The sequence below is a fragment of the Gopherus flavomarginatus genome, chromosome 7, assembly GCF_025201925.1.
Source record: "Gopherus flavomarginatus isolate rGopFla2 chromosome 7, rGopFla2.mat.asm, whole genome shotgun sequence".
NCBI classification, from domain to species: Eukaryota; Metazoa; Chordata; order Testudines; family Testudinidae; genus Gopherus; species Gopherus flavomarginatus.
In genome coordinates, this window is record NC_066623.1 from 29,401,965 (window position 1) to 29,427,215 (window position 25,251).

At 41.0% G+C, this 25,251-nt stretch overlaps 2 protein-coding genes and 1 long non-coding RNA gene across 5 annotated transcripts in view; 2 read left to right on the forward strand and 1 right to left on the reverse strand.

Moving 5' to 3' along the window:
• WWC1 (WW and C2 domain containing 1) overlaps window positions 1-17,892 on the forward strand; it is a 138,869-nt gene extending 120,977 nt beyond the window's left edge. The window contains exons 19-23 of the mRNA XM_050962549.1: window positions 1,353-1,517; window positions 4,429-4,521; window positions 5,487-5,717; window positions 17,062-17,183; window positions 17,793-17,892. Coding sequence (XP_050818506.1) covers window positions 1,353-1,517; window positions 4,429-4,521; window positions 5,487-5,717; window positions 17,062-17,183; window positions 17,793-17,859 — 678 coding nt within the window. The 3' untranslated portion in view covers window positions 17,860-17,892. The remainder of the gene's footprint in view (window positions 1-1,352; window positions 1,518-4,428; window positions 4,522-5,486; window positions 5,718-17,061; window positions 17,184-17,792) is intronic.
• LOC127055677 (uncharacterized) lies at window positions 15,125-24,055 on the reverse strand. 2 transcript variants are annotated; one of them, XR_007775538.1, is made up of 2 exons: window positions 21,778-24,055; window positions 15,125-17,062 (listed from the first exon to the last, which is right to left on the reverse strand). It is a non-coding gene; the product is annotated as an uncharacterized LOC127055677 (long non-coding RNA). The 2 variants fall into 2 exon arrangements; XR_007775537.1 differs by having other exon boundaries at window positions 15,125-17,216.
• RARS1 (arginyl-tRNA synthetase 1) overlaps window positions 23,951-25,251 on the forward strand; it is a 34,424-nt gene continuing 33,123 nt past the window's right edge. Inside the window, exon 1 of one of the 2 annotated variants that reach the window (XM_050962666.1) lies at window positions 23,951-24,097. In XM_050962666.1, coding sequence (XP_050818623.1) covers window positions 24,053-24,097 — 45 coding nt within the window. In that variant the 5' untranslated portion in view covers window positions 23,951-24,052. The remainder of the gene's footprint in view (window positions 24,098-25,251) is intronic. The other variant, XM_050962667.1, reaches the window with a different exon arrangement.

The window sequence follows — 25,251 nt, forward strand, 5'->3', positions numbered from 1 at the left end:
AAAAATTAGTGGAGTCACTCAGGATTTACACAGAACACTTGCAACTGAATCTATAGGAAATTATACAGTTGTAGAAATTACTCACAAGTTTGGAAAGGGCAGGACTACAGTGTATTGCATAGGGAGAGTCAAGAAAGAGACACAACTTTGTCTGCTCTAGATCAGTGCTTCTCAGAGTTGGGCCGCCGCTTGTTTAGAGAAAGCTCCTGGCGGTCCGGGCTGGTTTGTTTACCTGCCGTGTCCGCAGATTTGGCTGATCGCGGCTCCCACTGGCCGCGGTTCACTGCTCCAGGCCAATGAGGGCTGTGGGAAGTGGCATGGGCTGAGGGATTTGCTGGCCGCCCTTCCCGCAGCCCCCGTTGGCCTGGAGCAGTGAACCGCAGCAAGTGGGAGCTGCGATCGGCCAAATCTGCAGACATGGCAGGTAAACAGACGGACCGGACCGCCAGGGGCTTTCCCTGAACAAGCGGTGGACTGACTTTGAGAAGCACTGCTCTAGATTGTAGTTTAATTCATGAAAAACTGCTCTTTAGTGTGTGAAAGTAGAAGTGGGATTTCAGGCGAAACACAAAAGCAGTTGTCACTGATGGGTTGGTGGGGGGACGCAGTTACAGGGATAAATAACAAAACAGTAAATATCATAATGCTACTATATGAATCCATGATATATCCACATCTTGAATACTGCATTTAGTTCTGGTCACCCAGTCTCAAAAAAGATATATTAGAAATGGAAAAGGTACATAAGAATATAACATAAAATGATTAAGGATGTGGAACAGCTTCCATATGAGGAGAGACTAAAGAAACTGGGACTGTTCAGCTTGGAAAAGAGACGACTAAGGGGGGATGTGATAAGAGGTCTATAAAATCATGAATGGTGTGGAGAAAGTGAATAAGGAACTATTATTTACCTTTTCACATAACACAAGAACCAGGGGTCACCCAATGAAATTAATAGACAGCAGGTTTACAACAAATGAAAGGAAGTAGTTACTCACACAACATACAGTCAACCTGTGAAACTCATTGCCAGGGGATGTTGTGAAGGCCAAAACTATAACTGGGTTAAATAAAGAATCAAGTAAGTTCATGGAGGATAAGTTCTTCAGTGGCTGTTAGTCAAGATGGTCTGGGATGCAACTCTAAGCTCTGGGTGTCCCTAAATTCTGATTACCAGATGCTGGGACTGAACAACAAGGAATGGATCACTTGATGATTGGTCTTTTCTGTTCATTCTCTTTAAAGCATCTGGCACTGCCACTGCTGGAAGACAGGATACAGGGTTAGATGGACCATTGGTCTGATCCAGTACAGCCATTCTTATGTTCATTAAAGTGTGTTTCTTTCAGGTAGATAAAGAGACAAACACAGAGAGCCTTGCACAATCTTCTACTGTAGTTCGTCCAAAAGAGAAGAAAGCAGCTAACCCACCACAAACTCAGTTTGTCAGAAGCAGCACCATAATCCGCTCCAAAACATTTTCGCCAGGACCACAGAGTCAATACATCTGCCGGGTAAGGAAACCACATCCCCAGACTTGGTTGTAAATGTTTTCCCTTAGTGATTGCACAGTATCTTTAGTTCATCTGATAATACACTGCGCTGACGGTCGGAGCTCGGAGATTATACAGCATCCTCAATGACTTTGAACTTCAGTGGAAGTTGAGGGTGCAGCATCCTTTCTTGACATTGTACATCAGAGGACCACAGAGCATTTCACACCTGTTAAGTAAACCTCACAATGGGAAGTGATAGTGGAATCACTACACACTCCTGAAATGCAGCTGTTTTAGTAGTTGTACCACAGCAGCACAATACAGTGGCTTAGGGCAGGGAGTGTAGAGAGAATGAATATAATTAAAATGCTAGCATGAATTTAGGTAGGATTAAGATAATTACCCAGATTAGAACTTGGCCATAACAATGGTGTTAGTACCTGCAAAGGTTCTTTAATAAACCAAGTGGTCAGACCCTCACTTTGCCATCTTTTGTAGATGTCACTTTAGTAGCATGATACCCCTGACATCATGCTCAAACATTAGTGACTGACATTACAGAAAGCGCAGTTGTCTTGTCAATACCAAGTTGATTAGCCACTGATCTGTAATAGTCTGGGGTAGGCAGCTTCCAGAGGGCAAGAGCAACACAACACACCTCTGGACAGGTATGACCTCGTATCCTGACAGTGAAGGACCAGAATGCAGCTCCAGAAATATGGCATTCCTTGTACCAAAGTTCTGGACCCACTGCTGGTCATCCCATGTCCATGTGATGTAGTCCCACTGCTCTGCACATATGGTCCTAGTCTAGAACTGTCACTCAGCATAGGGAGATTCCTCTGCCATTAGAAACTGGATCAGCTATCTCCAGTCCTCCATCTCTGCAGACCGCTTGCACATCTTACTTAAAGCACACTGCAGTATTCTTCTGGCACCAAGCCCCTGCCAAAGTGCCTGCCACCACATCTCATTTCCTGGTTCTCCCTCCCTCCTTTTGCCAAAATAAGTTGCATTAGTGCTAACATTTGGTACAGAGTCATTGCTCTGACACGGACCATGACTTGCCACTGGTTGGAATGAAGGCTTCAGACAGAAACATGAGACATGTCAAACTAGAACTGGGTCAATTTGGGTGAGTTAAAATAAATAACAATTACTAATTAAAATAGCACATATGTCAACCAAGAATCTCAATGTTTTACCAAGGTAGGCAATTAATTTTACAAGTGAGGAATATACATAGACAGATTAAGTAATTGCCTTAGATCTCAGAGTGAGGAGTGACAGTTCCGAATAGAACCTTGTTTCATCCTCAGTCTCCTTTTGTATCCAGAAGAGCCTTGCTGCATTTAATGCTGCTTAAAGATGGATGTTAAGGTTATCATCAGACAGAGATGCTATAAGTGTCTGACTAGTGTTTATCTCCTCTAAAATGAAAGGTTGTGATGGAAATCAGAAAGTAGAGACGACCAACTTCAATTAGCAGCTTTGAGGGAGCGTGAAAGACTCCACTGTGCTGTGTGTGACACTAATTGAACAATCTGTGTACTGAGTGAGGATGTCAGTGCCACCTCTTTGATTAAATGTTTATACATAATTAATTAGTTCCAGGATTGAAGATCAGGATACACTATAAATAACTCCTTTAGCTTCAACCAGTGTAGAATACAAGTAAACACTGTCAGGAAACTGCTTTGTGAAGTATGTGTTGGTCTAACTGAAGATTGAGGTGTTATAGTAGAACATCAAGGGCTGCCTAACATTGAGTGCACCAAAACAGTACTTCAAAAAACCTGTATCCAGTTCAGATGAAATCAGGCTCGCAGGTGTAAACTGTTTTACCTTCGCTTTAGCTCTGAGTTTAATTCTCTTCACGACAGTCTCGACCTTTGAATTGTATCTTCTGTTTGGCCTATGAGCATTGAGCCATATAATAAATAACACTCAACAGGGCATTTAGGCATAGCAAAGAATATCCATGTTTCAGGGCTCTAGAAAGTACACGGCTCAGTGGTTTCAGCATCCAAGGGGCACCTGGACCTTACTACAGATCCTGGAGTACAGTAAATTAGTGCTCATATCAAATGGAACATTTAACATCACAGTTGTGCATAATAGGTACAACCTTGTGATGCCAACTTGCACCTTCCCAGTGGAAGCATCATATCCTGGAGCTCCCTAGCATGCAGGAGGCACATGCTTGCTCCTCCAGCCCTTGGATTTCTGCATTTGCTCTCCTGAATGCTTGGCCCAAAGGTACACAAGAAGAGAATTGTCCCTAGGCTTGGATTATGATAGTGTCCAGCTGCTGTGGAAGTAGCACAAAGGAAAGAGGTTTCTTACTCTGTGTTTCCAGGAAAAATCTGACCCCAAATATATAAAATGCTGCAAAAAAAAAACAACTGAAAAAAGTTATGGTATCCACACACGACACACTAAGTTTGTTTCATATATAGAAATAGTTTGTTTGAAAAGGGAAAAAAAATTACTTAATCCTTCTCCGATATTATGCTCTGCTTATTCATAGAAGTTACGGATGAAAATGACTTAATCCCCAGCCAATGCAACATTGTTCATTACTTCTTAATTTTGTAGGCTCTTGTCTGACCTAGTTATTGATGTTGAGTAGGGGAAGGGGACTGTGTGTGACCTGTGCAGAGTTCTAACTGAAAGTGATGGTATCTTCCAACCTCTTCTATAACAGCAGCATTGAAAAGCAGAGGGAAGGAGGCCAGGAAAGGACAGTGGCCATGGAAAACAGCCAGATTTGGGCACCGGGTGGGTTTCATTGCACTGTTACATGTGACTTTCTCAGATAATTCTCAGTCCATGGCTTTCTATAAATGTCTGCAGCTCTGTGGGCTCATTCGTAATAGCCTTGCACTGCGTGCTTGTTTCGTAACAATTACTTCTCTCTCTTTTTCAGCTAAATCGCAGTGATAGTGACAGTTCAACACTGTCTAAGAAACCGCCCTTTGTTCGGAATGCTATGGAGAGGCGAAGTGTCAGAATGAAGCGGGTAAAAACTTCATCTACAAATTTTTCCCTTAGCTGGCATTCAAGAAAACAAGCATGTTCTTAAAGTATTGGTTTGTGAGTTACTAATAGATAATTCTATTTAAAAGGGGTTAGCAAAGATAATTCAGGTTAATTTCAAATATAAACCACCTGTCTTCATGTGCTCATAGTGTTAAAAAAAATTCTCTATTTGGGCTGAAATGTTCTAACTAGTCTGTCAAAAGGTGACAAATGTCTGTTCCCTTGAGTTCCTAGAACTCCCACTTTGAAAAATTATATCTCACAATTTTCCTTCCAAACAGAATTCAAAAATAGCTAATTTTTTAGATGTGGCAAGTAAAATATGCTCTAATTGGCTCATATCCATGCCAAAGGAATTAGTGGGATAACTAATTTGTAAGCAATTGAAAATCACTTTTTCAGATGTTCATTGAAATTTAACAGTGCTTAATGAGCTCCACACCCATTAATGACATCACTGTGTGTGTTCTGCTAGGATGTGAATTGGGTGGAATTGGGCTGCTGTCCTTGGGAGGCCACTAAAACATTTTGCATGAGGCAGATTGTCTGATTGAAATACTCACGTTGTGCACTCATCAACACTAATGTTCCTGACGTTGGGGGCAGGAGAAAATCCAGTGGTGTGAAACCAATTCTAGTATGTTGTCTTGCAGCATTCTGCAATATTCTGATAATTGATAATATTCTGAGTACTGGTGTAAGGAAGACACTCCTCATTTCAGCCCATTGTCAGCTAAGTACAGAAGCCCTTGGCTTACTTCAGATACCATTAGTGTTGATGGAAGCTGCAGCATGGGCAAGTTTACTTTGCTAGACTGTGAAACTGCAAATTCGGGCAAGCAGCCACCTTGCAAAAGCAGCATTACCAGAGATGTTGCACATATTCGGACCAGATGGGAACAGTTTGACACTTTTTATTCCGATCATAAATCCCTTCTGTTTCAGCCTTCGGTTAAGTCCTTTGGTGCAGAGCGTCTAATCCGAACTTCACTAGACCTGGAGTTAGACCTGCAGGCTTCAAGGACCTGGCACAATCAGTTAGTGCAAGAGATCTCTGTACTGAAAGAACTGAAAGAACAGTTAGAACAAGCTCAAGGTCAAGGTGAAAAAGAGCTGCCACAATGGGTGAAGGATGATGAGAGATTCCGGCTTTGGCTGAGACACGTCGAAAAACGGGTAAGTAATTCTGACTGGGTTTTTGTTAAGATGTTTAGTCAAACACATTTTCCCAATCTTCTGGATACCAGAATGTTCAAATCTTTAGTGCTGCTATCGTCCAAATCTTATCCCTTTTAAATAAACTTATTTGATGGAGCTTTGTACTGAAACTTCTGTTTTATTAACTTTACATACTGACAAATAATTAGAATTGTAGCCCTTGCAAATGCCCTTTCCTACTATTTGAATTCCACTGTCACTTGTCATTGGATGCAAGGCCAGGCGCAGGAGGAGTCTGTGACTGGTTCCTCCCTGGGGTGCCACCTGGAACTAGGGTACCACTGAGCCCTCTGACTCACCAGCCTGGGCTCCCTCTCACACTGTGTTGCTGTGAAAAGCTGCAGACCCTCTCCTGGTCCTACACTTCCACCAGCATTCACACAGATGGGGACAAACCCAGCTGCAGTTACATACAAGCTGACCAGCCACTGCACGAACCAACAATAGAGAGGCTACAGCCAAAATAACCACCAGCTTCTCCAGTCTAGGACCCCAGAGCTGTACCATCCGGCCCTGGTCAAAACCCTGACCAGTTTGAATTTGTTATCCAGTTCACCTCCCCCTCAATCACCTGGATCAATCGGTCTTCAGCTATTGTTCAGACTGCACCGATCACAACACGTCCGCCATTCTTCTTGCATTCTTGCCTTTCTTCTCCATGTTCTTCTGAAATATTTAACAATGTCATCTTCCCATCTTCTTGGAGGCCGACCAGGTGGTCTTTTTTGTTCTTGCAGGTACCACTCAGTAATGATTGCGGTCCACCTATTGTCCGTGAACCGTGCTATGTGGCCCGCCTCAATGTGGAGAGGAAATGCAACAGCCTTTGCCCCTTGAGCTAAGATTTCCAAGCACTTAATTCAGACTCACTGATTTACATAAAGCAAAACCAAGTTTATTAACTATGAAAGATAGATTTACGTGAATATAAGGGATAGCAAAGAGATCAAAGAAGATTACCTAGTAAATAAACAAAAATTCAAACTATGCTTAACATTGTAGATTGAGAAGATTTGAATTAACAATCTCTCACCCTGACTGATGATAGAAGCAGGCCTGCAGATTCTCAGCTTACAAGATGCACTTGCTTTACAGCTTGGGATCCCCGGGTTTTCATACACAGACTAGAAATTCCTTTAGCCTGGAACCAGCATGTCCCCTGGTTCCGTCTTTTGTTCCTTAGGTGTTTCTAGAAGTTTTCTTGTGTGCGGAGTGAAGGTGTCACTCCCTGCCTTATATAGTTTTAGCATATGGTGGGAACCCTTTGTCCCAAACTCAGTTTATGGAAAAACAGTGGTATCCAAGATGTAGTTCCATGTCATGTGGCCTGGTCACATGCCCTTGTATACCTTGCTGAGTCATAGTAGCCATTATTTACAGGCTGTCTGGAGCATTCTCAGGAAGGCTCACCCTATGGGAGATACGCTTCTCCTAAGGCCTGTTGTTCTTCCTAATGACCCATTACCTTGAATAGGCCTTTCAGAGCCAGCTGTCTAGACTGGAAGCATTTTGCCTAGTGGATATCACTGAGGTGTGACTACATGTGAAATACAGATACATAGTTAATATTCATAACTTAAGATACAAAAATGATACATGCATACAAATAGAATAATCATATTTAGCAAATCATAACTTTTCCAATTACACCTCACATGACCAGTCTTGTACAAAATGCATCATCATTATGCCGTAATAATATCAATATGAAGACTGTGGAGTTCAGTGTCACAGAGTCATTGGCTCCAAGTGGTTCCTGCATGTAGAAGGATAGTACCTACTGGCTACTACTTTTTTGTCTAGCTCCATTCTTTTCAAAGCTCAGTGGCAGACCTGCAAAGCAGTGATGAGAGAGAATCTGGAACTTAATGTACCCATTGAATGTTTCATAAAAGGTCTTTATCAGGTACACACAAGAGTTGCAGCATGTGGGGAAAGTCCGTTTCATGCACCAAGGAGGAGTATGTTCAGGTCACATTTTGGGGGGCTGTGACCTTTGTTAGTGGGGGAGTGAGTGCCCAGACCATTAGGGAGGGAGGCACTAGAATGTCTCAGGAAAAATTGGATCTTCTGGATTATCTGTATGTTGGTTAATAAAATTAAATTCTGTTTTGCTTCTCTGAATCTGTGTGTATTGATGGATTATAAAATGCTGTAATATGTTTAAAGTACTATAAACAGCCTTCTAGAAAAATCTGAGGGCTCTAGAAGCCCATGATTACAAGATGCTGTAGGATTTAATCCACAAGCTCTGCTGACTATCCTGGGCCCAATTCTTCTGCACTTATTTATGGTATCATTGGAACTCCTTGCAGAACATGGTACTATTTGTTGGAAGGGCTAGTTTACATGCAGGCTTTACTGCTTTAACCATACAACTAGAAAACTGCACTCGTAACTTGTAATAGTTTTAGTAAAAAAACCTGTTTGTAGACTAGGCCTAAGTGCTTTAGAATAAGGTCCTCTGCTGTTAAACATACGTAATTAATGCAAAAGTCAGAGCTCTTGCCTTATTGAAATCGAGATAGATATTTGATACAGTTCCACATGGGACATTATTAGTTAAATTGAAGAAGCTGGGGATTAATGTGAGAAGTGAAAAGTGGAAAAGGAACTGGTTAAAGGAGAGACTACAATGGGTCATACTGAAAGATGAACTTCTGGCTAGAGGGAGGTTACTAGTGGAGTTCCTCAGGGACTGGTCTTGGGACCAATCTTATTTAACATTTTTATTATTGACCTTGGCACAAAAAGTAGGAGTGTGCTAATAACATTTGTGGATGACACAAAGTTGGGCGGTATGGCCAGTACAGATGAGGACCAGAATATAGTACAAAAAGATCTTGTAAACTTGAGTAATAGAAATGTGATTAAATTTAATAGTGCAAAGTGCAAAGTCATGCATGTAGGGACTAACAAGAATCTTTGCTATAAGTTGGGGATGCGTCAGTTGGAAGTGACAGAGGAGGAGAAAGACCTGGATGTACTGGTTAATCACAGGATGACAATGAGCCACCAGTGTGATGTGGCCATGAAAAAGGCTAATGCAATCTTAGGATGCATCAGGCAAGGTATTTCCAGTAGAAATAGGGAACAATTAGTAACATTATACAAGGCACTGGTGAGACCTCATCTGTTTACTGTGTGCAATTCTGGTCTCCTATGTTAAAGAAAGATGAATTAAAACTGGAACAAGTGCAGAGAAAGGCTACTAGGATGATACGAGGAATGGAAAACCTGCTTTATGAGCTTGGCTTGTTTAGCCTAACCAAACGAAAGCTGAGGGGAGATATGATTGCTCTTTATAAGGACATCAGAGGGATGAATAACAGGAATATTTAAGTTAAGTGCCAATGTGAGCACAAGAACAAATGGATATAAACTGGCCATCAACAAATTTAGGCTTGAAATTGGAAAAGGTTTCTAATCATCTAGACCTAACTAGCTTCAGTACTAAGCTTGATAAGTTTATGGAGGGGATGCTATGATGAGACTGCCTAAAATGGCATGTAGCTGATTTGCAACTGCAAGCAGCAAATATCTCCAATGGCTGGTGATGGGACACTAACTGAAGAGGGCTCTGAGAAATCTTTCCCAGATGTCTGGTCAGAGGATCTTGCCCACATGCTCAGGGTCTGATTGCCATATTTGAGGTCGGGAAGGATTTTTTCCCTGGATCAGATTGGCAGAGACCCTCAAGGCTTTTCACCTTCCTCTGCAGCATGGGACATGGGTCACTTGCAGGTTTAAACTAATATAAATGGTGGATTTTCTGTAGCTTGAAGTCTTTAAATCATGATTTGAGGACTTCAGTAACACAGCCAGAGGTTATGAGTCTATTACAGGAGTGGGTGAGTGAGGTCCTGTGTCCTGCAATGTGCAGGAGACCTACAGGAGATGATTATGTTAGTCCCTTCTGACAATAAAATCTATGAGTCTATGTGTAACCCCTAACAGAAGCGGCAACTTGTTTTAGTTTTCTGCTTAACCTTGCAGTTTCAGATCTCTGTTATAAGCATAAGCAAACAGAGTGCTAGTCACTTTGGTTTCAAATATCTAGTGAAACTAAATAAGCTTACACTAGAATACAAATTGCTCTGTCACTTGTCATTTGTCTTTGAAATGCACAAATAAATGGATCTTGTGATTCAAGCTGGGGAATGCTATAATCTCCTTTGAGAGAAATCAGTAGCAACACTGGCTATTAAACTGGTAGAAAAAGGCAACCTCACATTCTTCTTCGAACTTGGTCACAGCTTCTGTCATACTTAGGCTGACTGTAGAAAACCAAACCAGGAGGATAGTGAAATATGACAGACAACTTGACCGATGTTTACGTAGTTTCAATATTCATCTTCTAGCAATCGTGCTTTCAGAATATGTTTGGTATAAAAGAAACAAGGCACTAACTAAAACTTTTCAGCAAGTATTTGTTTTGGTTTTAAATCACTAGAATGGAAATCCTCGGTGGCCTACCTTATGTCACAATGAAATGATTTGGGAATATTAATCATGCAGGATGCACAGTTGGCCATAACAGAAAATGTCTTTTTTTTTCCAGATTATTAAAACTGCATTTTATTTGACAGTTCTGAAAGCATCTACCATCAAGGAGTGGGTTAGATGGCAGTGATGAAAAGGATACTGATGAAAACTGGAAACACTAAAGATTATCACACAAAACAATTTTTTATCTTTCTGGAAGTTGCCTTTCTGTTCAAAATGCATTCCCTTTCTCTCTAGAGAGTTTAAAAATAAAACTCAATGCTTCAAAAAGAATGGGATTTATAGATAAGGCGGGGGAAGCTCCAGAAATGACTGAATAGCCCTGAGTAGTATACCGCTCGATAGCATTCATCATCATGCATTTTTGTCAGGTTTCCATGCCCCATTTAGGGCTTACGTCCCGCCTTCCCACCCTGTTTCCAATGATACTGACGTTTGGTTGCGTCAGCCATTTTGAAAAATTGTGTGTGTGTTTGTGCTTGGGTACATTGAGAGAAAAAGATTGAAAGAATAGTGTGAGAGAGTTTCAAGATGAAAAAAGAAAATTTTGGGTAAGGTTTAGAGAAAAAGGGAAAAAAAGGTTATTGGATGTTGTTGAGTAAGGAGAGAGGTTTGTAAAGGGCAGGTTATGAAAGAATGGAAAGATTTTTGTTTTTGAAGGTCTAGTTTGAAAGAATAGAGATTTTTAGTGAGTTTGAGTAAGGAGAAATGATGGTAAAGGCCTAGGTTGGTAGGCTATTAAAGAATAGAAAATTTTGAGATAAATGTAAAAGGTGTATTAACCATCAGGGTGGGTTAAGAAAAAGTTAAATAATATTGAAAACTAGGTTTAAAAAGGGAATTTACTAAGGCAGAGCCTGTTTAGTAAGCACATGGTAAAAAAGTGAATACAAAAATGCATAGGGGTTTTTATAAAAGTTAAAACCATAAGCTTTTAGTAACAAACAATTTTTAAAAGTTTCCCCCTAGGTTTTAGACTAACGGGTTATTTTTTAGTAAACACAATATGAAACAACAGGCTTTTGCAGCAAAGCTCCTGTTAGCCAAGCAGCCTCTGTGAGTCAGTGGATCACAGAGGAGTTTGCGTCTCTACCTGCTTTTTAACAAACACAAGTAAAAGTTACATTAAGTTTTGCAAAGATATATTTAATTGAAAAGACAAACCTAAGACACAGCCCTTTATTTACAGGAGTGTTTCAATAAAAAAAGAGCAGGCAGAAGCACCCCAGGTTTAAAACCCCAGGTTTTTAGTAACACAGTCTATAAAACCCTTTTTTTGTTAACCATTGGATTAGAGAGAGGTAGTTTGTTTCTTTTCCCACTTTTTAACAAATAGAGGTGAAAGACTTGTAAAGGAATAAACACTTGAAAAGACAAGTCTATCTGAAGACACATTTCTTTATTTAGGCCCCTTGGCATAAGTGTTTTACTTAAAAAAAAAAAAAAAAAAAAAAAAAAAAAAAAGCATGCAGAAACAACCCAGGGTTATAAAAGTAATGTATAGTGACAAAAGTTTTAGACTAATGTGGGTTATTTTTCAGTAAGCACAATTTGAAACAGCATGCTTTTGTAGCAAAGTCAAGGTTAGCAAAAACGGCATCTGTGAGCCAGTGGATAAGAGATAAGAAGGCTGCTTATTCCCCAAACTTTTTAACAAATGCAAGTAAAAGTTACAGTAAGTTTTGCAAAGGGATAAACACTTCAAAAGACAAACTTATATGAAGACACATCCCTTTATTTGCAGGTGTGTTGTAATAAAAAAAAGCAGGCAGAAGCACCCTAGGTTTAAAACCCCAGGTTTTTAGTAACAGCCAGTTTACAAACCCTTTATTTTGTTAACCATTGGATTCGAGAGAAGTAGTTTTTCTTTTCCCACTTTTTTAACATATAGAGGTGAAAGGCTTGTGAAGGTATAAACACTTGAAAAGACAAGCCTATATGAAGACACATTTTTTATTTAGCCCCGTAGGCATAAGTGTTTTAATAAAATGTAAGTATGCAGAAACCGTTCAGGGTTTAAAAACACAGAAAACCTGTTTATAAGAGTAATGTATAGTGGTAAAGAAGTTTTTCACTAGGTTTTAGACTCACATGGGTTGTTTTTTAGTAAAAACTGTGAAGCTGCAGCAAAGCCCTGCTCTGCTCTTATCTATCTAAACCAGGACCCTGTAACAAAAGCTGAACACCACATACTATAAACAATTTTAAAATGCGTTTTTTAAAGTAATGTTTAAAACCCCCTCTTTTTAACTTATTAAATAAACACATTAAAAAACAAACCTACCTGAAGACACATTCCTTTATTTATAGGGGTGTTTCAATAAAAAGAGCATGCAGAAGCACCCTTGACCTAAATCCACAAAACCCTTACTAATAAAAAGTTTCCCCCAAGTTTTTAGTCAGAACCACTTGAAAGAGCCTTTTGAAGGTAGTGGATTAGAAAAGAAGACCCCTTTGAAAAACAGGCTACCTGAAAAAACTTTTTTTTTCATTTAGCCCCATTGGCATAAGTGTTTTAATGAAATGTAAATATGCAGAAACAACTATTGGTTAAAAACACAGAAAATCTGTTTATAAAAGTAATGTATATTGATAAAAAAGTTTCCCCCCAGGTTTTAGGCTGGCACTGGTCATTTTTTTTTTTTAGTAAGGACAGTTTGAAACAGCAGGCTTTTCCAGCAAAGCAGCTGTCAGCAAAAACAGCCCCTGTAAGACAGTAGATCAGAGATAAGAAGGCTGCTTCTTTGCCTACTTTTTAACAAATATAAGTGAAACTTATATTAAGTTTTGTAAAGGAATAAACACTTCAAAAGACTAGCCTGTATGAAGACACAGCCCTTTATTTAACATTTTTACATGCGTTTCAATTAAAAAAAAAAAGGCATGCAGAAAACATGCTAGTGTGAAAACCACAGAACCTTAGTAACAGCTAGTTTTATATCCCCCTTATTTTGTAATCCAGTGGATTAGAGAGAAGTTTATTTTCCTCCCCACTTTTTAACAAATCCATGTGAAAGTTATGGTAAGCTTTTATTGTCCTAGGGCTTTTAGATTTAAGTGTGAATGTTGTTGTTGCATAATTAGAATGTCTTTGTTTTTAAATGTTTGCAACCCCTGTGCTGAGAGACAGTTACAAGCTCCGGTGTTGTTTTTGGGTCCACAGATTTTATTAAAATAATACAATACAGGCTGGAGCCGGAGCTTTCTTTACATTTTAAAACAGATAAGACTAATTAGGCTAGCAGTGCTTCATGCACTATAGTCTGCCTTAGCAAGGCTCCAGGGGTTACTCCTCCAGTTTGCTGGTTTTTTTATACAGACTTCTTTTCTAACTTTTTTATAAATGCTGTTAAAGTTTTTAAAAATAGCAAGTTTGCATTGAAAGATACTTTATGAAAGTTATAACAAGTATTTTATTCCATTTACTGATTGTAAAAGACAAAAATCACCACTTTGTGACTGCATGAAGCTTAGAGATAGCCTGTCTGAAGAATACCCTCACCTCTTGACTTTCCCCCCGTACTTTTAACACTTGCTAAACATGCAGTGTTTCATTATATAAAAGTTTTTAACATTTAACACGAAAATACAGAATTGACTGAGATGTAACATAATGTGACCTTTTTAAAGGATATTCCGTATGCAGTGAGGCCTATTTGAAGCATTGTTTTTTTGTTGTTGTTTTTTTTAAGTTTATTATGAAAAAGCAGTATTGCCTGAGCTGTAACAAAACAAGGCCCCTCTTATGGATATTTTGTAGAAGTTTAGTGAACTAAAAAGGCTTAAGATACTAGCCTGTTCTTTTAAAAATAGTGTTTTTAAAGTACCAAAACAACAACTGGGTATGAATATGAAAACTGGCAATTGAGGGGAGTTTACATATGTGTTTTTTAATAAAAAAACAAACCAAGATTGCTTTTTTAAAGTTTGGATTTATACAAAAAACAAGAAAAAATAGCTTATGTAAAAGAGTTAGCTGTTTTTTTACCAGAGAGATAGAGCCTTCCTCATCCCCGCTCTCCACAGCCACCCACCCACACTCTTCTCCCTCCCCCCTTTTTTTCTTCTTTTTAAATGTTTTTTTTTAAATCTAAACCAAGGACAATTTAAAAAAAAAAAAACAAAGCCAGAGCCACAGAGATCAGGCCATGGGAGTAAGAAAGCTGTCCTGAGTTTTAGGGGGCATGTTGATAACTCTTTTTTAGTGAAACGGCTTTGTAGGCAGCCTGTCTGTGTTAGTTGTTTTTAACGTGGGCAAGCATTTATCATTTGGAAGCACTTTCCCACTTTATGACGTATTATCTCCGCCATCTTATGGCTGGTCAGAAATATTAACAAAAACAAGCTAAAAGATAGTTTGTAGCAAGCTCTGCAAAGCAATAATTACAATTTTGTGTATCGTTATCTTGTCTAAGCCCCTAGAGGATATATTTTGTTTTGTTTTTATAAAACACTTTTATGCAAACTGTAACCCTAGATTATGTACAGCATTAAATAATATGAAACAGTAGACAAGAGACCTGAGACATTGTTGAAATCAGAGGGGCTATGATTAAGTCCTAATGCAGAGGGCCTTGGGGTGGAAAATGAAAAGGTACAGCCGAAGCGAAAGATGGCATGATTTAAGAGGGGTTCTGGGGCTGCTTTGCAACGGTCCATAGGGAGCCTATAACCCTCATGCACAAACACCAGGGCTGGGTGAGGTGGTTGGGCCTTTTGTTAGAGGAACAGGCCGTTCATATACCTTTTCTTCTTGTTGACAAACTGTAACCTAACTGTGCATATACTACAGGGGCAACCTACCGCCCTTTTGATAAATCCCACATCCCTTGAACTCCATAAAAACACGCTTTACACAGTTATTTTCAACTGACATTTTATTTTACAACACAGCCCATTTTGTTCCCAAAACATGCTCTAACTGTTGGTGTTTTTTCTTAGCAAGATTTTGTAATTTTGCTGAACGAAGAAGACGTTCAACATTTTGCATTAAACATTTATTTGTCGATTTGAGTCTTTCATCTAAAACGCTATCTGGGTCCTCTGCCTCTGTCACTTTGCCCACCAATTCTGCCCTTAGAGCTAAATGTTTCTGGGTTAAACAGAGGCACTGCCGTGTGTATCCCAGCGTGATGATGACATTTAACACACTCTCCATACACAAACTACCGCTAATTTCTTTAATTTTACAATTCACATCATCTAAAGACCAGTACACGGAGACATGATGCCTCTGACCAGGGTCATCTATGGCACACCTAGGACAATACTCATTTTGTTTCTCTCTCAGGCAGTGCTTGATGATTCCGTTGCACAGCCGCTCGTACAATTACATGCATCACAGTTATGAACTCGCACCTGCTTAATACCGAATTTCTCCCTCAACTTTAGATAGTACAAGCCTACAGAATAAGCGTCCTCCGCTGTTTCAGCATTCTGTGGAGCATCTGGTTTTGTGTCTGGGCAAAAACAGATCAGGCCCAAACCGCTTGGTCCTTTGGAACTGTTGGTGTCCAAAACCTCCAAGTCCTCTGAAGAACCATCGCTCAGCTGCTGAAAAATTGACAGTAAGAAATGTGTGTAAGGCATCTTTGTACTTTTTCATAACATGATTTAAAAACCTTTTACTCCATGTATCAAGAGATCCCTTCCGCAGGCAGCTTTTAAAAACAACAACAACAATTGAAATATGTCTGGTCAGAGGATCTTGCCCTGAGATGCTCGGTTGGCTAGAGTCTTTTGGATCAAGCCTGCACAGAGCCATATTTCAGTTGTTGTTTTGTTATTTTTAAAAGCTGCCTGCGGAAGGGATCTCTTGATACACGGTGTAAAAGGTTTTAAAATCATGTTATGAACAAGTAAGCATGTTAGACCCTGAGCATGTGGGCAAGATCCTCTTACACGCATTTCTTACTTACTTACTGTCAATTTTTCAGCAGCTGAGCTGAAGTAGAGGCAATAGCAAAGTTGGCAGGTTTCTGGCAATTTCACAAAAAAAATGGGATTGTTCTTTATTTGATGATAATCCCTTTGATGATAGACTTCTAATTGTTAGCTAAACTTTCAACTTTTTTTTTTTATCTTAACTAGTTCCCCAGGTTAGTCCAAAGAGAGTGCATCTGGAGGCACAGTGCTTTCATCCTCTTTCATATGAAAGGCACACATCTCATCCCTCTTATACTTCAGCTTCCTAATCGTGTAAATGCCCCCACACACACACACACACTGTGCCATTGACTTATATTCCTTCTGCATGAAGTCCACCCAGGTGCTAAGGGCTCCCTCTATACCACACAGACTTTGCAAGAGCCCGTATGCTGGAATTGAGGCAGACGGTACTGATGTGCAAGGGGGCTTTTGAATCTGCTGTGCAAGGGTTTCATTCTGGCTCTGAACAGGCTGGCATGCAGGGGGCTTTTGGGATTGAGCTGCTGATGGTACTGCTGGATGCTCATTGAAGCTGATCTGCTGGTCTCAAACCCCAGACAGAGGGGTTGCCCAGGGGTCAACAGCCACAATTCCAGCCAATAGTCTGGAATAGACATTGCAGAAGGGCTGCATTGTATTCAAAATGAATGGGCATATTAGAGGTGGAAAACTCCTATTAAATCTTATTCCAGCTTCTATGGTTTATGGCCCCACATAGTTGATCTCACCAGAATGCCTTTATTTCTCCTCTTCAACATACAAATGAAATAACCTTTTTACCATAACATGAGCTTGTTGGTTTAGGGAAGAATGAGTTGGTATCTTCTAAATTGTACATAAGATTTCACTCTCTTCATCACTCAATTAGGCTGAGAAAACAGAACACAAATGTGAGCTGAAAGCGGATAAAATGATGAGAGCAGCGGCCAAGGATGTACACAGGCTACGAGGACAGAGTCGTAAGGAGCCCCTGGAGGTACAATCATTCAGGTAGGAATGTCTCTAAAGAGGAGAAAGTTATTGCTGCAAAAAAAAACAAAAACAAAACAAACTACTTTTTTTTTCTTTTGGATAACTTCAGTTCACCACAAATTTAAGTGTCCTTTACAAAAGACAGTTACTGTGCTGCCTGAGATAGAGAGATCTGCATTTTCTTATCCAAGATTAAAATCCTGCGCTCATTTAAATCCACAGAATTCACATTGATTTCAATGAGAACAGGATTAGATCCCAATATTTTCCGTAACAGGCAGTAGCACAATGCTGCTTAATTTATCTATCCCTTTGTTTAATAAATGAATCACCTATGGCTGTCTTTTTGTAACACATTTATGAGACCTAAAATGGTATGATAGTTGCAAAGTGACACTTTTTTGTAACAAGTACAGTTTTGTTAGTTTTACTGTATCCACTTACAATGCCTGTCTCTGAAATGTAAATAAGAGGCGTGTTTTGTGTGTGGTGAAGCATGGGGCTTTTATTTTTGTGTATTAGTTGCCTGGGCAGTCTTTTGTCCGGGCAGTTGTTCTTCTCTTAGAATGTCCAAATCGCTAGTGGATTCTTTATTGTATTAACAACTGGTGGTGGTCTTCTTTTTAGAGAGAAGATGGCATTTTTCACACGACCGAGGATAAACATTCCAACTCTCTCTGCAGATGATGTTTAATCACCATAAAGTATTTGTTTTCCCTGACCATTCCATAAATACAGTTCGGTTTTGCTGAAGTTATTTATGTGGTATTATGAAGGTACCAATCATTTGTACGTTAGAGCTTTTGTCTGTTTTTTAATGTCTAAAGACTTTTTTAGTTTTGTTCTATCATTAGAAAAACCAGCATTAAAGTGACAAGATTGTATAGTTTGTATATTTAGGAATGTATTTTTGGGAAAGAATTTTAAATAAGAACAAATGCAGCCTGAAGTGCTGTTCTTAAATAATAATATTCTATTTAGACTTATTTTGTACAGCTCTACCTTTTAGAGGTTTTACTGCAATAAAATAAATCTGAAGGAACCTCACTGCTATGTTCTATGGCTATAACACATCAAACTCTTCCTAGTTAATATTTTGTACAATATAGAGAATGCAGGGAACCATTTTTTTGATTCTAAAGTGCTGTGAACGAATACTCTGAGCTGTGAAGTGTTTGCATTTCCCGCTAGGTCATAAACATGGGTGTGGAGTTGAAATACTTGCACTTTTTTGAGATTTGTACTTTCAGCTCATGTTTATAATGGATCTGTTTGTTTAACAAGTTCCAAAAGCCCATTGAAAGCCACTGCTGTAGGAGGAGGGCTACATGGGATGTAAGTCAATTTTAGGTTTTTTTAATAAAGTGAGCTTTCTGGATGAATGTATCTTTTTTCTCTTTTTTGTTATTTTAATACAACTATTCCCATCAAGTGGGGCACAGCTATCTCATTCCTTTTCTAATCCACTAACCTGGGATAGCTATTCTACCATTTTTAAACTCTATTTTCAGAGTATTTTTTAGCAAGTAACTCAGTGGGACTTAGGCTCCAAAGTCATTCAAGTGCTTTTAAAGATTTTTGTCCTTACATATAAAGAGAAGTCCCTACAGTTGCTTAAGGAATATTTTATTACTTATTTTTCTACAGTTTAAAATAATAATGCAGAAAAAGCAACTAATATGTATACAAATATACAAAGTAAACGTGTGAAAGCACCAGTGTTTAACCATCCTGTCTTTTCTAGCACATCCCAAATTGATTTGCATGATATACTTGACAGCTTTGTCACTAATTCATCTCTGCAGACAGTTTAGTCTTTAATGCTTGTGACTCTGAGCCCAGCTTTCAGATGTGGGTGTTCAATCCACATCCGGGTGTTTAGTAAGAGCTGAACTGCTCAGTCTGTTTTAATCCCGAGTGCCAACTGGAGTATTCAAATGGCAAGTTTGGATCCAGTGTATCAAGAGATTATGCTTTCCATAGTATTAGAGATACTGTTTATTTTTTGTGCACTCCCTTAGACTGAACTCCTTCTCACAAAGTTTAATGTACACATTCCTTTGGATCATTAATTTGTTTGGGGCATTTGGTGACTGAACAGGTGCTCCACAGAATAGAGCACTGGAAGCTTTATATGATACAAAAAAGAGTTAAGTTAGTAAACCTACACCCTCTGTTCTGCAAAAATGGACTGTTCCAAGTAAATAAGACTCTCTGCAGAATGAGGGCACTACATACTAATATATATGAAGGACCACAGTTAGCCCCTGTGTGAGAAGGTGTAACTCTGCTGAAGTCATAGAGCTGCATCCCAGTGCTGAATTTGACCCAGTGTTGCACTACCAAGAATCTAATTCAAATTTTTAGCCGTACAAGTTGCACTGTTTTGTAGGAGTGGGAAAAAAATACCCTGATCATTTTAGGGCCTGATCAAAGTCCCGTTAAATTCAATGGAGTCTTTCCATTAATTTTAATAGGAGTTATATCAGGCCCTCTGCCAAGTCAATACAATGCATTTCACTACTCAGATTTGTTACTGGCTGTTTGTAAAAGATATTATGTCAAATAATGGATTTCCAGTCAGTAAAAATAAACTATGAAACTTGGTGTATTGCTGCTAAAATCAAAAAGCTCTTAAAATCTTATAATTTTATAGTAAATTACCTAGTATTGAGTACTTGAATAATGCTGCTTTAAAAAAAATTCTACCATATTGCTGTACTCTACAAAATTATGAAAAAGAGATGTGACTACTTTGTCCAGAATTACTATAATTGATAGCTAAGTTTTATCAAACTACTAGCTGCTTTGTTATATAATATTTGGGTAATTTAACTTGAAAAAGCTGATTTGAATGGTTTTTATTGTGCTAATTTTTTATTTTCTCAAAAACTTCTAACCTTTGCAAACCACCTTTATAGTAATGACTCTACTATGGTGGGGTGGAATTGGGGAGAGAATGCAATTAAGTCCAGAATAAAGACTAAATTACATTAGTCTCTGTCCATTAAAGCTGACAAATACTTTTAAAATGCAGGTCTCCTGATGTATATACTATTTTTTTATGTATGAAACATTTTAACAGGCAACTATACATTTTTATCCTATGTATACTGTAATGGTTTTGTCAGAATTAATGGTAATTAAAAATATTACAAAATTACATAGTTGGTCTACACACTTGTATGTTTGGGGTGGGAATAGGGGATGTTTCCAAACTAACTTTAAGTGGTCATAATAAAATAAACCTGCATCAAGTCTTTAAAAAAAGATTACTCCTAAGAAATTGTATTTAACTATAATGTAAAGTAGGAGATAAACTTTCATGTGGACACTTACATATAAATCTTACACGTTAGAGGAAACAACAACAGTGGCCCTGGATGTCTGGGCATAGTTCCCCATAGACTTCTGGACACAGGGTTTTAATACTCTCTCTGCCAAACACTCAGTGGAATCTGCACATCCCCTCACAGTGGGATACAAGAGGAATCCTTTGAAGAAAAATACAACTGGTGGACCGGCTCAGTGGGAATTGGACCTGGAGAGCGGCTTGTTCATTAGGTCATAGATATCTTACAATTGTATTTAGCTTCCAAAGTACGCCAGATGCATTCCAAATCTCTAAAATGATCAGTTTAACAGTCTTATTCATGAACAGCTCCACCCTGTAGCTTTAACTTAAAATCGGTATCCTCACTCACAAGCGCCAACAGCTGTTTTGCAGTGCTAAGCGCTGGGAGGGAGTGGGGAGAAGTAGGACGTAGCAGCGTGCTCAGGCAGGAGGCGGAGAGGAGGCAAGCTGGGGCAAGGGGTTTCCCCGGGGGTGCTCCAACCCCGGAGCACCCATAGAATCGGCCCCTATGTCCTCAGTGAATCATGTACTTAATACAACAGTGTTGAGAACTATAGACAAATCTTAAAGCTAGATTAGATGTGTTAGTTAGGCAGAGTTAAACCACTTAATAAAACACTCAGTTGACACAGCATTCTTCATTAAAGTCTCTTGACAGGAGAGATCTTAAAAGACTTCCACTGCTTGATAATGCAGTGATACGTAGAAAGAATGAACTTTGTATAGGGATTTGATATGTTTTACTTTATTTGTAGTGACCGTAGTAGTTAGACCATGTATAGCAATGTATGCACTGACTTTTTAATGTTACCTTCAAAACTGACTGGAGTTAAGAAAGTGGTGGAATAAACAGGGTCACTTTGTAATATGAGTACTGTAATACCTTTTGATACCTCTGTACTCAACACTGATTCACATATAGTGACCTTCCTAGTTATGATTTAGAACAATTAGTAAAAAATACAATGTAGTTTAATATACATGTCTTCCAACAGTACATATATTGATTAGCTCCGCAAAGGGGGAATTTGTAAATCAGTAATATAAGCAACCTTCTGGCTATCTAATTTAATGGTAATTACATATTGAAAACAAACCCAGTGTGGTTACTCAATAATTGTAATGTAACTTTTGTAATTACTGTACTCTTACTGTATTGTACTCTTAAAATGCCAAAAGTTAGCTGAAATGTTAGTCTTTGATACATCCCCACCTAACTATGCTAGCGAAACAAAAGCTTAAATTTTATATCTTTACCTTGTCTCCTTCAAGTCTGTTTTAGGAGAAAACAGCAATCCAGCACTTGTAGGGAGATGGATTCAGCAATACAAGGTCTTTGCCATCTCTAGCTATCTTTTGAATTTGAAAATTAGACATGTTGGAACCCCTTGAATAGCAGTTTCTAACTAGCATATAAGAAGTACTGAAGCGAACAGTGAATTATATGTAGAATCCATGGAGAAACAGATCTCATGAATGACCTTAAAGATGGCTGAGTTGTAATCACATCATTTTAGTAGCAGCTGGCCTGGAAGTAACGAGCTTGAAAAAACTTAGGCCTGGTTTACACGGCGCTCCCTCCCTCCCCCTCATGGCGGCTGACCTCAGCCCTGCTGCATCCTCCTGAACATTCCTCCATGGCCCCCTGAGGTGGTGTGTCCTGCAGTTTGGGGACCACTGATCTAGCCAGTCCCAGCAGACAAGCACAGATGAGCCCCAAGAAGGGAAAGGGACCTTGGATAAGTGTGTGCATGCATTCTTCCTTACAGGGTTTAAAAGACAGCGCCTAGTCCATCCCCCAGTTAACTAACACAGGTATTGACTTCATTGTTTTACTTGTATGAGAAGAGGTATAAGTACAACACACAGAGGTAGAGTGGGTATCTATTTTTCATTCTGCTGTTGGGTTAGGCTGGGGGAGTGTGAGGGAGGGCTATGTAGAACATCTTATTTATGCATACAGAGATGTCTTTTGTAACCTCAATGAAATTTCAGAGAGAGACTGCAATCCTCTCCCAAAGGTTTCTAGGGATGGCTGCCTTATTTCTTCCTTTGTGGTAGGAGGCCATTCCATGCCACTCCCTGGTAAGACTGGATGACACCAACGCAGTAAACAAGTTAATGGTATATGGGCTCAGGTGGCTTCATGATGCTAATAGCAGCTGTGTTCTCTATACCTTTATTACTCTCAGCACTGAGATGTCAACTAAAACTACCACTGCCTGTAGCAGTATAGTAACAATATTCAGTGCCATTGCCCTATACTCCTACCCATGTTATGGGGACAAAAATCGTATTATTTTGTGCAACCAAAAATCCATTATGCCCCTTGCCGTTACCATGGACAGTGGTGCTGTGCAGAGGCACTTCAATGCTGAAGCATCAATAAGTATATCTTATTAAAGCAGTTATGGGAATAAGGGAATTAACACTATACACTGCATGTGGACTATTGCTGTACTGAGTAGGGCTGCTCTCCTAACCCTGAAACTTTAGCGAATTCTTGTAATGGCATGGCAGTAATCATGAATCTCCAGCTGCAGCCTCACAATGACAAATTCCCCTGTGCACTGTAAATTCTTCCTCCATGACTCTGCTGTAGCAGCTCACCCCATCTCACCCACCAATCCACCCAATTTATCTCCTCTATACCTTATCAGTTTATTTATGCACACTACATAACAGCACTGAACATTCAGTTGAATGAGTCATTGTTGCTCCCAAGAAAGAGGGTGGTGACTGGCACTGCATTCAGAGCGCCTGGTGACCACCTGCCTGGACTCAATGTGACAAAGCCTCTGAGGAAATATCTTTCATTGAACCAATTTCTGTTGGTGAGAAAGACAAACTTTGCACCTACATACAGCTCTTCTTCAGGCCCCAGGAAGAGCTACGTGTAGCTAAAAAGCGTGTCTTTCTCACCAACAGAAGCGGTCCAATAAAAGAGATTGCCTCACCCGCTATGCCTCTAAAATCCTGGGCCTCACTCACTCTGGGCCTTTTTAAAATCAAACCGCACCCCATGGATAACAGCGAGAGCCTCTATTTCCAGACAGCTCCACGCTAGGCAGGCACACAGGCAATCTTTAGTAAAGAGGGGCAGGCTCTGGCGCAAGCACACTAACTGCAGCCCTCCGCCTGTGGGGACCGTTCATGCGCACCGCGCAGCTGCTTACACGCTCAGATCCTCCACTGAGCTGCCAAACCACCGCTGCGGCGCTGTGCCTGTGCACGTCCGTCACGGTGACATGCTGTCGGCAGCCCAGCGCGTTCACCCGCCCTGCCCGCGAAGGAGGGCGGCCTCTGCTCCAGCCCGGGGGTAGCCCCAGCCGCCCCCTTGGAGCAGCGCAGTGGGACACGCACTAAAGTCAGGCCCGGCTCCGCGTGCGCAAGGGTCGGACCGAGCCCTGGGGGCGCACCTTCCCTTGCTCTTCCCTGTGAGTTTCCCGTCTCTGTGTGGCACGTTCCTTCCGCTTCCGGCGCGTAGCTCCTTCCGCTTCCGCTTTGCTCAGCCGCCGGGGCCCCGGTGAGAATGGAGGCTCACGTGGCTCAATATTCCGCTCGGCTCCTGCAGCAGGTTAGCCCCGCCTCCCCCGGGAGAGGGACGCTCGCCCCAGCTCGGGTGGCTCCATGTTGCGCGCTGTTCTGGTTCCCGCTTCCGTCCTGGGCTGGAGGGAGGGAGCTCGGCCGCGCTGCCCGCAGCCTGTCCTGGCACGAGGGTTCAGGGGGTGGGAGGCTCGTAGCGGGGCGTGTCCAATGGGGAGGCAGCTCCGCGGCCCGAGAGGGTCCCGTGGCACCGGGGGTCAGGGCCGGCTCCAGGCACCAGCATTCCAAGCTGCTGCTTGGGCGGCCATCTGCAAGGGGCGGCAGTCCCTGTTTGCCCCCAAGCAGCGCACCGAATTGCCGCCGCGGAGGGCGGGGCCAGTCCGTGTGCCCTTAGGGCGGCAGGCGCGTCTCCGCGGCGGCTTCAGCTAAACATAGAAGCTGCCTCCGAATTGCCGCCGTCGCGGAAACCCGTTTGCCGTCCTAAGGGCACACGGACTGGCCCCACCCTCCGCGGCGGCAATTCGGTGCGCTGCTTGGGGTGGCGAAAACTGTAGCGCCGGCCCTGCCAGGGGTTCCATTTGCAGCGGGGTAGGCAGGCTGCTCCGCGGCCCGAGAGGGTCCAGTGACACCCGGGGGGGTGTCTGTTGGCACCGGGGTAGGCAGGCTGCTCCGCGGCCCGGGGGCAAGTTGGTGCTGGCTCTTTGGCGGTGGCAGAGGGGCCTGACTTGAGACTGTGGCGCTGGGTGTGGGTCTTTGGTGGTGAAGTCACACAATGCCATGGTGACACTTGACCACCCTCAGCCACTGTAGAAAAATCAGGGGGATCGTCCCAAAATGGGGCAGTGACACTTTTGGGGTCATCTGCCTGTTGCTTAGATTGTAAGCACGTCAGGTGCAGGGACTGTGCCTTTGTGTCACACAGGGTTGAGTACAAAACACTTGGGCCCCTGCCAGCTGGCTACCAATCTGAGCCCTACCAATTGCATGCTAATGGGCCAATACCCAAATATACTGCCTCCTAGGGTGACAATGCTGCTGTACAAGAGGCTGGCCTGTAACTTCATTCCACACCAACCTGGGATTCTGTTTGTGCTCCAAGGACTTCTCTGCACATGGTTTTGGTATCTGTATAACTATGTGGTATGAGTGTGCTTTTTAAAAAAAAAACTGATACAGTTATACTGG